Genomic DNA, 13,133 nt, shown 5'->3' on the forward strand with positions numbered 1-13,133 from the left:
AGAAAAAAGGTACCGTGTCCTATGTGATAAAAAAGACAAAAAAAAAACCTAGCAGAACATTCAATGTATAACATTTGTCTTGATGTGCAGCCTCAGATATAAGTCACTGATGGTAGAGAGTGGTGTGAATAGAAGGCAACACACACACACACACACACACACACACACACACACACACACACACACACACACCACTTGCTTTGTCTCTTTTGTGGTGCAAGGAATCAATTCCACAGAAAGATAAATCAATTCCTACACACACGTATTACCTCCGCATTGACTTATTAAAAAGATTTAACATTTTGTTCACAGGAACGTTTCTCAAGACATATCAATAAAAAAAGGACACAGCACATAAATATATCCAATAACTGCATAATAGCCCACAGCTGTGTAGGAGGTGTGTCCATGATCACATACAACAGCTTATTAATTCAAGATTCCTTCAACTAACGTCAAAACATACAATATCTATAATCATACCGATTGAAAACCCTTTGATATTACTAAAAATATCAACACATTTTCCGGTTAGTGGTATATAAGACATAGCCCAAGTCTACAATATACAAAAGCCTAATGGGGTCCTATAACTTTAGATTCTTCCATATACAAATATACAATAAATAAATAACACCCACCCATTGTGCATTTGCATCTTTGCTTTCAACTATAGATATTGTATGTTCTGAAAGTTGAAGGAGTCTTACATGAATAAGCTGTTGTATGTGATCATGGGCACACCTCCAACCCACCTGTGGGCTATCATGCAGTTATGGGCTGTATTTCAGCACATTTGCCCCTTTGTGATTGATATGTCTTGAGAAAGTCCTTGTGACTGGAGCTCATTTTTAATAAATCGATGCAGAGATAATAAATGTGCGTGGGAATTGATTTTTTTTTCTTTATAAAGTGGTGTGAAACCACAGCAGTTACTAAACCAGCTTGTTAGACTAGGTCCTAGTTTCAGAGATTGACCAGCAGTAAAAACGGATCTCTTGGAGCAGAGCTATCACACCCTCAATGCTGAAAGCTTTACAGAGAAAGAAAGCATGAACTACTCCTGAAATGTGGAAAAAAAACCATAATAACTGCCTTTATTCAATCAATGTGTCTTCGGGACGTTTTAGAGATTGATTGAAAGGACAGCCTATTCACTACAAGTTGGCTGAATCTTTTTCAAGTACGTACATACAACTACTTCCTCAAGGAGTTGAAGGTGAAAACATGAAGTTGAAGATATTCAAGAGAATCTGTACCACAAGTTTCCCACCTCAAGGTTTTCCAGTAATTAACTGGCAGCTATGTGTGAAAGGGGATCTACTGACTTTAGTAATTCCCTGATTTTTCCTCTACTACCATTATAAAGATGTCATATGTAGTTTTAAGTAAAATATCTCATCAATTATTGGATGAGCAATTTGGTAAAAACATGAATGTCCTTTTCAGGATGAATTGATGGCCTTATAACTTTGATACTCCTCTAATTTTTCATCTAACACCACTTTCAGCTTAAAAACATTACTCTTCCTCCTATGCTTGGTTTTTTTGTTTTGTTTGTTTTGCTTTGTTTTGTTCCTGTACGTAAAGCATCATTGGGTCTGTGAAAGGCGCTATAAATAAAACCTAATATTATTATTATAGTTGTGAACTTGGGACATTCCCATCAGCCTCAGCTGTACTTAGTGTTGTGTTCTAATTAGCAACGCATGTAAACACTGGTAAACATTATAGCTGCTTAGATCAGCATGCTAACATTCCCAGTGTGAGCATGTTAGCTGTTCTTCTTGGTATTTCTGTAATGTTGTTTTGGTTTTGTTGTTGTTGTTGTGTCCCTCAGTGGTTTAGAAGAAGGAGATGAAGACTGACCTTGCTACAGTAGTGAATTTGCTTCTGTGTTCCATCCTCATCTATCTCAGTGAGGTATCTGAGTGTTTCCAAACACATATATCACTTTCTCAGTAACACTGCCAGGTGTAAATTACTCAATATTGGAAATGCAAAACATGATAAAGTGTGAAGTGTGTTACTGTGATTGCCCCATCTTCCTCACTGTGCTATATTAAGATAGAGTTATGATGTCCTGCGGTTTCAAAACGGTTTCATTTTTTGTGGTTGAACCCTCCGTGAAACTGCACATCTGAATTTGTCTAGTTCTTACTTTGTTCAATGTCCCTTGAGCTCATTTTCTACATACGTTACCTATATAAGCTGATAGTGATGATGTCACTTAAATGCCTTTATTAAAATAAATTGCATTGATGGTCAGAAGAAGCAGCAGATTTTAATGAGCAAATTCCTGTCCTGAGTCTTGATCTAGATGGGGAAAGTGGCATAATTGACAAACAGCAAAGGTGATGCTGGCAAAGATTTGTGATCCTGTTCAGCTCAGTTGAGAAACTTGGAAAGAGCAAAGTGAAAACAGAATTTCGACATATCGACCTAATTCTTTGTCAGACATAAGTAACCAAAATATTGCGTCAGATATTGGAAATCATTTTATCAGAACTCATAAACAATTACCTTTTGAAAGAGGGAATGAGTCATCACATGCAGCCATTTCCTCCTTGGCTGCTGAGAGAGATTTTGATAGGATACACTGGCCAAAACATATTTGCTCCTATGCTGAGCATTTTTTAAATAATCCTACAGCTGAAATATAAACAAATAATATTGTCTCTGAGACCTTCTCCCCTGTCTCCTTTATGGTAGATGGACTTCATTAATATTGCAATTTTCTAGTCCTCCAAACATTCAAAGCACTTTACAATACATGTCAACATTCACACACACATTAATTTACTGACATCAGAGGCTGCTGTGCAAGGTGCCAACCTGCTCATCAGGATCTCTCACACACACACGCACACACACACAAACACAAACACACACACAGCGAAGCCTCAGGAGCAATTTCGGGTTCAGTATAATGCTCAAGGACACATCGACATGCAAACTGGAGGAGCTGTGGATCGAATTGCCCATCTTCCAATTAGTGGGCAACCAGCTGTACTTTGTATTGTTATTATTTGAGCCTCTTGACATTTAACTTGTGGAATGCTCAAAGTTGAGATTGGGTCTAATATTATCTTTTTGTTTTAGTTTTAGTAGTGGTATCATTATTGTCAGCAATAAATTAACCGTGTGGTATTGTATCAGTATTAATATAATTAATACTGGTTGAATTCAGAATTAAACAAAGGAGAGAGAACTTTCTAAGTTCCCATTTGATTCTGCGTCTCACCCCCTCATCTAAATGCATCCTGGTGTGATTATAGATAAATCTGGTCTTAACAGTGCAGGTACTGCCTTCAGCAGAAGCCCCCCTTGGAGAACGAGTCCCTTGGAGTGGAGTTTTCATTCTTCATCACCATTTTCACCTTTCTGCCTCCATACCTGAAGGAGTGAGTATCCACACAATAAAACCTTTTGTTGCAAGGTGAGCTATCAGGGTGACTGGTGTCATACAGGAATAGACCAATTGCAAGCTTCAAACAAGTGATACACGCTGAAAGATATAGCATTGTTGTGAACTTATCGACATAATGCCTACTCATTTCACATTCCACCTTGTTACTCAAAAGCCGAGACCAACCTGATCTACAGAGACATTACAGGCATATTCAGACAGCACTACAGACATCGTATATCAAATACAGATGAGCATCAGGATCTGATCCTGACATTATTTTTAGTATCTGTAATTCATGTGAGAGTGAGTGTATAAGCATGTGTGTGTAATTTAGTTTCTCAAAGGTCATTTAAATATTCAAATGTTGGATCATACAGCTTTAGTAATTAATTATGATGACCCAAAAGCTAGTTTAAGTTTTTTTTACAGGTATAATTTAAATGATTTACTGTCATTCAAAAATTGAAGTGGGCATTTGATTAAGGTTTAGGCTATTTTAAATTAGAAGTGATTAGTGATTAACATAATCATGGTGCCTTCATTTGCCCATTTATTTTCAGTTTGAAGATACCAAGAGAGTGTCGAGATGTATAATTTTCCTAAATTATACATCTGTTAATGGTGTATTATATATCGCAAATGACACGTATAAGTGATGGGACAAAATGGTGAGTTAGATATCAAAAAAGATAAAGTTTCTCCCAACTGATCATATTATGTAGTTTTACACAAATTATTTATTTCAAGCTTCAAATAAAAACAAAAAAACACTCTCACAGACATTACATTTTAGTTCAGGATAGCAATATAAAAGTTAGAAAGATAAAATATTGTGTAGAGTGAAATGAAGATCTGATTCAGTGTAGAGGTTGTTAAGAGAGAAGGTCAGCAGAAAAGAAGCAGACAGACAATAACACTAAATAAGATTGTGTTATTGAGCCCAATTCTCTCCGAGTTAATAATCAGAATCAGGTGTGTTAGAGTGGAGAGATACCTAAAACATGCGGGTCGGTGACCACTGGTCTTAGTACTGAAGTGTAAGTATGCATCACTCATGTGCTGGTGTTTGCTGGCACCATGTGGTCACAGTAAAGAAGTGCATGAGTTAATCATATTGACTTGCACACACCATGTGATTATTCAGCATCAGGATATTTTGAACAGTTTTGTATTTGTGGTTTGTTGCAGGTTTTTGTGTGGTTGTCTTTTCCAGAAGCTTATAGCTGTGCTTTCCTGTACTCCAGCTTAGACCCTTCACTGTGTAGCCTGAACTCAGCCCAACACCAGAGAGGTCAGACAGCATTTTTTAAAACTGACGCACTTAAAATAATCTGACACTCATCAAACATTAATAGTCTTCCTGCATTAAACCAACCACAACATACAGACTTTTTTTTTCAATCAAAGGATGAGTTAGCAGTTCAAACAAGCCACTGTCAATGTTAGACAACAAATATATATAGTTAGGAAGATATAAATAAATGGCAGATATATAATCTTTGTGGCTGACATCCTAGCATCCTTAGACTGAGGCCATATGAGAGCCATGCATATGGATGACATGTACAAGACAGGAGTGCTATCCTCAGTCAGAGTGTGAGGACATGTGTGGTGTCACGTATGCATCAGTGGAGATGCAGCTTGATGACACCAGAGTAGCAAACAAATTTGGACCCAGCTCCCTCCCTAGATTATATTTTCATTGCACTCCACTCCACTAGAAGTACTTGTTATATCTCAGATTGAGCCCTACTTTCCCTATGAGTTTACCTATGATGGGATGCTCCAGAGGGTTAATGCTTTTTGAAAAACAGATCACAGAAACGTAGGTTGAAGGGGTTTGAAAAAGGATAGGGAGGATTAGTTTTGAAATTAGAAAAGCACGAGTAGAAATGTATTTCCTTCTTCTCATGTTCTCACCTTAAGCTCCTAGACTTCTGCAGCAGCAATAGGAGCTGGCCTCCAGTGAGCACGCTCTAGGTTTTAAAGTCAGAGGCAGCCACATCCTGTAAACAAGCATGTTAGAGGTGGTGGAAAACACAAATATTCTGTGTTCAAGATCAAAGCTACTGTGGGATACTATATATCTAAGCTCTCACAGCCTACACAGGAAACCTTTTACCTTCCTGCTTTGGCTTTTTGCCTCAGTGCAGCCTCTCATTCCTGGAATGACCTTTTGCCTGTATGACCCATGAACATGGGTACATGGGAACATAGCTGGTGACAGTTAGTTGTCAAGTTAGAAAAAATAAGGACAGAAGAGTAACAAAGGAAGAGACACCAGATGGGTCCATTTTTCCCTGAGTTGAGGAAAATTGTCCTCCAAAGGCTTTGCTTATTTTGTTAGCACAGCATTACAGACTTAATTTTGAGTGAGAGCTCTTCTGCAATAGAATTCATTCAGATCCACTCATCTCTGGTTTCACACCTCCTTAACATGCTGAGATGAAATCGTGCATCAACATTTGAATTACATGCTGATTTTATTACATGTTACACAGCTTCTGATGATTTCTTCTCCTTTTCAGCTGTAGCTGTTTTCAGCTACAGCGTAGATAGTCGAACATCAGAGCTTTCTCATGATCACTTAGTGCTCCCAGGCTACAACAACTGTAAACATTGTCTGATCCTCTGCTACTCAGCTGTGTCTCTGATTCACATCTACCCCTGTAGAGACTACGATAAGGATCTGATGTAAAAGTCAATTTTAGATCAAAGTACAGCAGCACCTCATGGCCATTTCCAACCTGCTCAGTTCACAGCAAGAAGTCTCCATGCAGGTTCGATTCTTGACATCTTACAGGTGAAGTTTGCATGTTTCTACAAGTCACGAAAGTAATGTTTCCGATCTGTACAATTTACCAATGAATATTCATTTCAAGCTACGTTTCCATTTATTTCTCAGTTACAGCATTTATTTAAAAGTCATAGTTTAGTCCCCTAATATTTTGTCACTGTGTGCACTGTGTTTTTATTGTTTGTGTTTTGTCTTTTTTGCCTGATTGGGGCGGATCTGACTTTAAATAAATACATTACACAGTTCAGCTGGACTTGCTGTATGCATAGCCTTTGGGCACTCATCCACTACTCCCAGCCACTTAATTTGCTGACTCAACGGGAGTGAGCATTAGTCTGATCCAGACATTACAGTTCCGCCACTGCCAGGCTGTTAATGATGTCCTGGGTATTTCACGGTGTCCTGTGAACCTGAAAAAAGGTAAAGGTAATGAGCTCCCTTTTCTACTTGTCTCTTTGAGATATAATTAACATTATCTCGTCAGCAGCAGCTAAATGCAGGAAATAATGATGCAAAGGTGTGCAATTGAATCAGAGAAGAACATATCAAAGTAGAAAATGTCTAACATGCATCAATTTTTTACTAATCTTTCCAAAGTAACGCTTAGCAAATGCATGATTGTGTGTTATAATCTGATATGTGACTGTGGCCTACACAACATTTTGTAAGTGCAGCTCTGCACAGATTCATGATGTGAATGTTGGATATAAAACAGATGTTAAACAGTTGCACAGGGTCAGTATCATGCCTTGCTGCTTGAGGGCTTTACCCCTGCACAACCTGAATTTCACTCAATTTAATGCCACATTACACTAAACTGTTCACGCAGCCAATGTCCAACTGCTTAATGTTCATATAATAGTGAAGAAAACAAAGTATTTTATCCGTGAAAAGTGTAATTTACAATGACTGAGACAAGTGTGACTAATTCACTAGGATTACTGTTTTGCTTATGTAACGACAGCATTTATTCATCTGTTGAAATGTTTTGGAAACTGCTCAGCTGCTCAGCATACACTTATTGTTTACCAATCTGTTTTCCACATTGTCGCTGGCTGATGTTTATTTCTGCTAATGATTCTGAGTTTCCATGCACACAATAATGAAAATCTCTGTGATTAACATGAATAACTTATTTTGCCTGAAGACATTTAAAACATGCAAAGCAGTTGTCATATAAGAGATGCCACATATTTATAATTTAAATGTTTACCTGTACTTTTTCATCCTTGTGATATGTGATATTTTTATATTGACCCTGTGACTTGGAGTTAGTGGGATGGGGTTTATGTTTGTTCACATGGTAACTCACCGTCAAGTTTTTCACTCTGTAGATATATGTTCCCATTTTATGTATTACTAACATGGTTGGACAAAGCCTTCCATAATGGATGTTGTGCTGTTTTACAAAAAAAACCGAATCATGTCTCAAAGATTGCTGATGAATAAGCAGGATAAAACTTTATTAATCAATAAAACTTTGCTCTTTGACAAAGAGATACTTCATTGTTCTTTTACATAAATAAATGGTGTTTACATCATCTGTAATACCACTGATGTTATTACTGTACAAACAGACAATTAATAATGCTGTTACATAGTCAGATTTGTTGGAAATTCAATTACATCTTTCCGTGTTTGTGTGTGTGTGTGTGTGTGTGTGTGTGTGTGTGTGTGTGTGTGTGTGTGTGTGTGTGTAGTTTCAATGCATCTGTAACCACTGAAGGGTTTTTACAAGCCCATGCAAAGCCTAAAGCAATAGAGAAGTGGTTAGTATTGCTGTCACAATTTAGTGAAATTAAGTAAAATGAATGATTTGGTGCCATTTTAGGGCTGATGATGATAAATCCATTCACCAGTAAGTACAATTAAACGATATATATATGTGTAAGAAAAGTGGATTAATGGCTTCAATAATTTGACACAGTTCATCAAGCTGCTGAACTGATTGGGATAGGTCTCTATTTTAATGACAATGAAATGGATTGAGATTTTATACCACTTCATATTTCTCAAATGATAAGAGATTTGTATGAACAAGAAATACAAGTTCAGAGGTCTTTGTTTCACAAACCTCTATTATAATGAAATGGAGTGTGAGGATTGGAACATTTCATGGGACAGCTGAGGAATCACATTTTCGATGAATGAAATGCAACCACAACTCTGGTGATCATGGGTATATAGTTACATTTTACATATTCTTTTGGTAATCAGCTGTTGCACTTAGCGGGTGATTTACAGTTTGTGTAACAGCTCCTATAGATCACCCATTATTAGGGAGTGTAAAGATGGCCAGGGCCACAATTTCTCTAGCATGAATGTGTACAAGAGAAATGGCGCGAAAACAAAACAAAGTGCAAAGAAGAGAGGTAGAAAGGACTTTGTTACCAAGATCAAAATTGTCTCCGGCTTATCCAAACACAATAGTTAACCATAAAAGCAATAGAGCTAGTAAAGCATACAGTTACAGTTACAGAGACTGATTGATGATTCTTCAAGTGTGTTCTGTGCCTTATGTATTGGTTTGAGCACGGAAACTCTGTGCTTTGCTTGTAAAAGTCATTGTAAAGATTGTCTTCTATGCGTCAGAGAGGGAAACATTACAAATCTGTGTGCTGTTGGTGAGTTGAAGAGGTGTGAGTTCATTCACACCTTCAATTTATAGCTACTACTTATTCTTCACACGATAGAACTAAAGATAATATAATAACTTTGCACCTTTTCCAGTATGTGTTACTCAGGAGTTGATAATTACAGTGTAGAGTGGATGTGGGCCCCCTTTAGAATAACTGTCCAAGGCTTTGTAGCGGTTTTCAAGCCTGGGATAAATTTAGACTCTCTCCCGAGGATCCAGTGCACTGAATACTGATTAAAACTCCTGTTATGTGGTTTCCAACCAGAAGGTGGCTCACAAGCACTCTGGATAGCTGAAGAGACCAGGCCACAAACACTTCTGTACAATCATCAGTTTACTTCACTTAAGATACTGATCATTTTTTATCATAGGTAGTGAGCTCATCTAATAGCTGTTTGTGAACACAGCACCTATAAATTATTTACATCCATTTATTTCTTATTTAATTTATGAGAATGAATTTGTATAAAAATCAATCCGTGGAATTTAGTTTCATAAATGTAATTTATTATTTTGAGGTGCTTCTGTTAGACAGAAATATCAATCAAGTTATTCCTCCAAATCTCATTAAATCTAAATGATATATAGAGTATCGCAATATTCAGTATTTACTCTTTATTTTATTTTTTTAATGTTCTATGTTTTTCTAAAATATTCTGGATGGTCTCATGTTTGAGTTTATGACACCTGCAGTTTCTAAAGGTCAGTAAATAATACTGATTTGTGCCATCAGGTAAACTGTTGAGGGAACAACAACTGCTGTGCTCGCGTTTAACTCCAGTTTCAATTATATAAATTATGACTGGCTTGGTAATCAGCTCTTTATTTGACATCTGCTGATGAGTGATAAAAGTGAAATTGTAAAACATAGCTGAGCCTTGGACAGCTCTATTAGATCACACCTACATCCAATCAGAGAATTTTCACTTACAGTGCAAAAACTTACAGTAAGACTTGTCATCTCATTTCACCAATAATCTACAGTAATATGTAAAACAACATTTACAGTATATAAGCACTATAGAGTAAACATTTTTACTATGCAACACTGATCATCCGGTACTTTAAGCTGTCTACTCCAAAAAAGCCTACTAATGTTGGCCATAAAGTACTATGACTATTTGTGACTTTTGTTACCGATGCAGCCAAACAGTGTAACATATTAGCAGATGGTATGGTTTGTATTTACATTCTGCTCATTGCACATCATAATGAATGACAATAATGATGATGAACATGCAGAAAAAAAATAAGCTGGTAAGCAGACACAGAAGAAAACACTGTCTCTGCAAAATTTGTAATGATATGCAATGTAAATGATATTCTCCCAGGCTGCTTTATCTTTGTCATTGTGCTTAGTTTCATCTACGGTTTGAGACTTAATCTTTTCCAACTTTCCAAATGAACTTTGCAGTCAAAACAAGAGAGAAAAAAAAGAAGGAAACACTCAAATGAAAATAATAAATACCACAACAGTTCAACATTCTGTTCAGCAAATGATAAATAACAGGAATATAGCAACATTTCTGGTGTTTAGTGCTTTTACATCGATTAATTATCTAAGCCTGAAAAGGTGTTACAGAAAAAACACCACATAAACATTGATGTGTTTTTCAACCATGTCACCTTTATAAACCTTGGATTGGATTACTATTCTTCACTTGTTAGTTATTGCCTAGCACACCATGTCAACTTTATTATGTTTCAAGTAAAAAAAATAAAAATAAAAAGGTTAAAAAACTGACTAAGGTGTGTGTGTTTGTAAACAAGTCAGAAACATGAACAAGATATGGCAATGAAACATAAAGTCAGATACAGCAGTTAAGACAAAACAGGATAAATACCCTGGAATAATTTATTTGATAGATTGTAATTACCCATCATTGTGTTAACATCAAAACTGCACTAAACTGTCAACTGTCGGCTAACACCAATGATAGAGGGAAAGTTTGCTAGTCTGTGCTTGAACACATCACATACAGTAAGCTATGAAATGCAATAGAAACCAGACTATTTTTAGGTTTGTGCAGTTCACTTTATCGCCATTAAATGGCAAATATTTGTCCTTAGTGTCTCTTGTCCTCTTTACTTGTGTTTACTTTTAGTTGTAGAGTTTCTATATTAAGGCTGACCTGACTGCTCACTGATGTTTTTCACCTTCCTGTACGCACAGAGAAAGCAGTGTTTGCTGACTCAGCGCTGCTTATATGCTCTCTGTCTGAGTCTCTTTCTCCCTTTCAGGGCAGGGACATCTGCTCTTAATAATAGATAACATTTGAGGAGAAGTTAAAAATAAAAATGCATATTCTTAATTAAGACAGGATAGAGAGACACTAGGAAAAAAAACAAAAAAACTTCTCGTATATATTTCCCCAAGTGAATAACCTTGGAAAAAATAATGTATCTTTCATTTCAGTAAAATCTACATAATTTTGGTGAATTTTCATTTTGATCCCCAGTATATTCACTCCCCTACATGAGTGTATGAACCTTGCTGATCAACATACAGTAGTTTCCTGGAGAGGACAAATTGTGATGGTGAGAAAGCAGACATCGATGTCCGGGTTGAACAAATCCATGACTCTTGTTAGAAGACAGCGGCCTCAGTTCTTGAGCATCTCATCCACGTTGCATCTCTCTTTTTCCTTATTCGCTGTGTAATACTCAATTGGCGTTTTTTATGAACAAAAAATGGAGATAAAGGAGACTGGAAAAAGAAAAGAAATAGCTGAAGTGCCACAGGGAGGTCTTCAATTATGTCTTTTTCCCTCAGAGTCTCTCAGACATGTATGTATGTGTGTGTGTGCATGCATGTGTGTTTGTTTATGTCTGAATGTACGAATGTGCTATGTACAGTATATACAGCGTATGTGTATATATTCCTGTGTGACGACATGAATGTATATGCGAGTGAAATGACAGAGAGAAGAGGGCGGAGGGCAGGAGGCAGCCAGGTGTATGTGTGTGTGTGTGTCTGTGTGTGTGTGAACCTGCTCGTCTGGTCAACACACTCGGGTCTCTCACTCAAAACGTTCGTAGTTCCTCGTCTGCCTCACACGGGGCACCATGTCCTTCAAAAGTCTACGGAGACAGAAACAAGGTCTTATTAGAGAGCGAACCTTGCAGCTTCAGTACATGCAAACAGCAGGGAGGAGTCTGAAGCTTGTCTTATCGTCTTAGCAAGTACAGAGCTGTCAAGTTGTCACGGCACACAAAGGATACAACTGAGGCCTCACATGGATTCAACAGAAGTCAGTCAATGGGTCAAACAAATTGGTTTATCTCTTACTTGACCCCATATGCCAAAATGATGAGTCCAATGAGAACTCCAATGGTGCCATCCAGAAACCAGACACTAGCGTGGTGCTTGAAGACTTCAGCGCTGATCAGAATGGAAAATCCCATGATGGCACCAACCAGAGAGTTAAACCCTAAAAAAAAAACAGAAAATATGTGTTAAATGTTTTGTGTGCTGATTTACTGTATATCTTAAGGGGCTGTCCATTTGCAAAACCGATAGAAAAAACCATGATATAAATATCTTCTTTGCTGTAATTGTTGTTATAGCAGATACTTAAACAGATCTTTATCATAGAAGAGTCAGATGGCTCATAATTTAAAAGTCAGTTATAAACAGCTGTATCGTGAGTAATTATAGATTATAGCTGTTGTGTTTGAATCACCCTGCTCTGTATAGTGGCTGACTTTTTTCATAATTACATTTCTCCTTGTGTGAAAGCTAGCGTAGTAGGTTATTGTCTTGCCTGCAGTAAGTGTATAGTCTTGTGGGAAATAAATCCAGGCTCTAAGAACAGCAACCTCAGGTTTATTGGATTGATGTCCTGTGTGCTGTGAGACTTAGGGAGAGCAGTGTGGGTGTGTGAGTGTGTGTTTTCTGTACTTTTGTTCACGTGCATATATCTATGAGCAGCCAGAGGGTCATAACCTATCTGCAATTCTCTCTTTCTCTCTCCCTTTCTCTCTCTCTCTCACACACCTTTTTGTGATTTTTGGTTTGAATTATTTGCATTATTTGTTTATATCTCTTTGTTTTCTCTCTGTGTTTAAGGCTGCTGTGTTCAAACCTTAACCCTGACTCAGGTATTTTTTTAATTTTACTTAATATTTCTACTTTACTACATTTCAAAGATGGGTGTACTACATTTATCTGACATTTATTTATAAGTACTGTTTGTTTATTTTTGCTGAGTAAGATTTTGAAAACATATTAATGCATTAGGAGCAATATTCCAATAACATAAAATACTTTAACACTTCTACAATGC

General features: G+C 37.0%; 1 protein-coding gene across 1 annotated transcript in view; it reads right to left on the reverse strand.

Annotated features, from left to right (window-relative positions):
• Positions 1-7,676: 7,676 nt before the first annotated feature.
• The window catches only part of LOC133992906 (transmembrane protein 163a-like), a 62,729-nt gene continuing 57,272 nt past the window's right edge, over positions 7,677-13,133 (reverse strand). The window contains exons 7-8 of the mRNA XM_062431702.1: positions 12,137-12,278; positions 7,677-11,928 (exon numbers count right to left, since the gene is read on the reverse strand). Coding sequence (XP_062287686.1) covers positions 11,868-11,928; positions 12,137-12,278 — 203 coding nt within the window. The 3' untranslated portion in view covers positions 7,677-11,867. The remainder of the gene's footprint in view (positions 11,929-12,136; positions 12,279-13,133) is intronic.

Source organism: Scomber scombrus, chromosome 13 (genome assembly GCF_963691925.1).
Source record: "Scomber scombrus chromosome 13, fScoSco1.1, whole genome shotgun sequence".
NCBI classification, from domain to species: domain Eukaryota; kingdom Metazoa; phylum Chordata; class Actinopteri; order Scombriformes; family Scombridae; genus Scomber; species Scomber scombrus.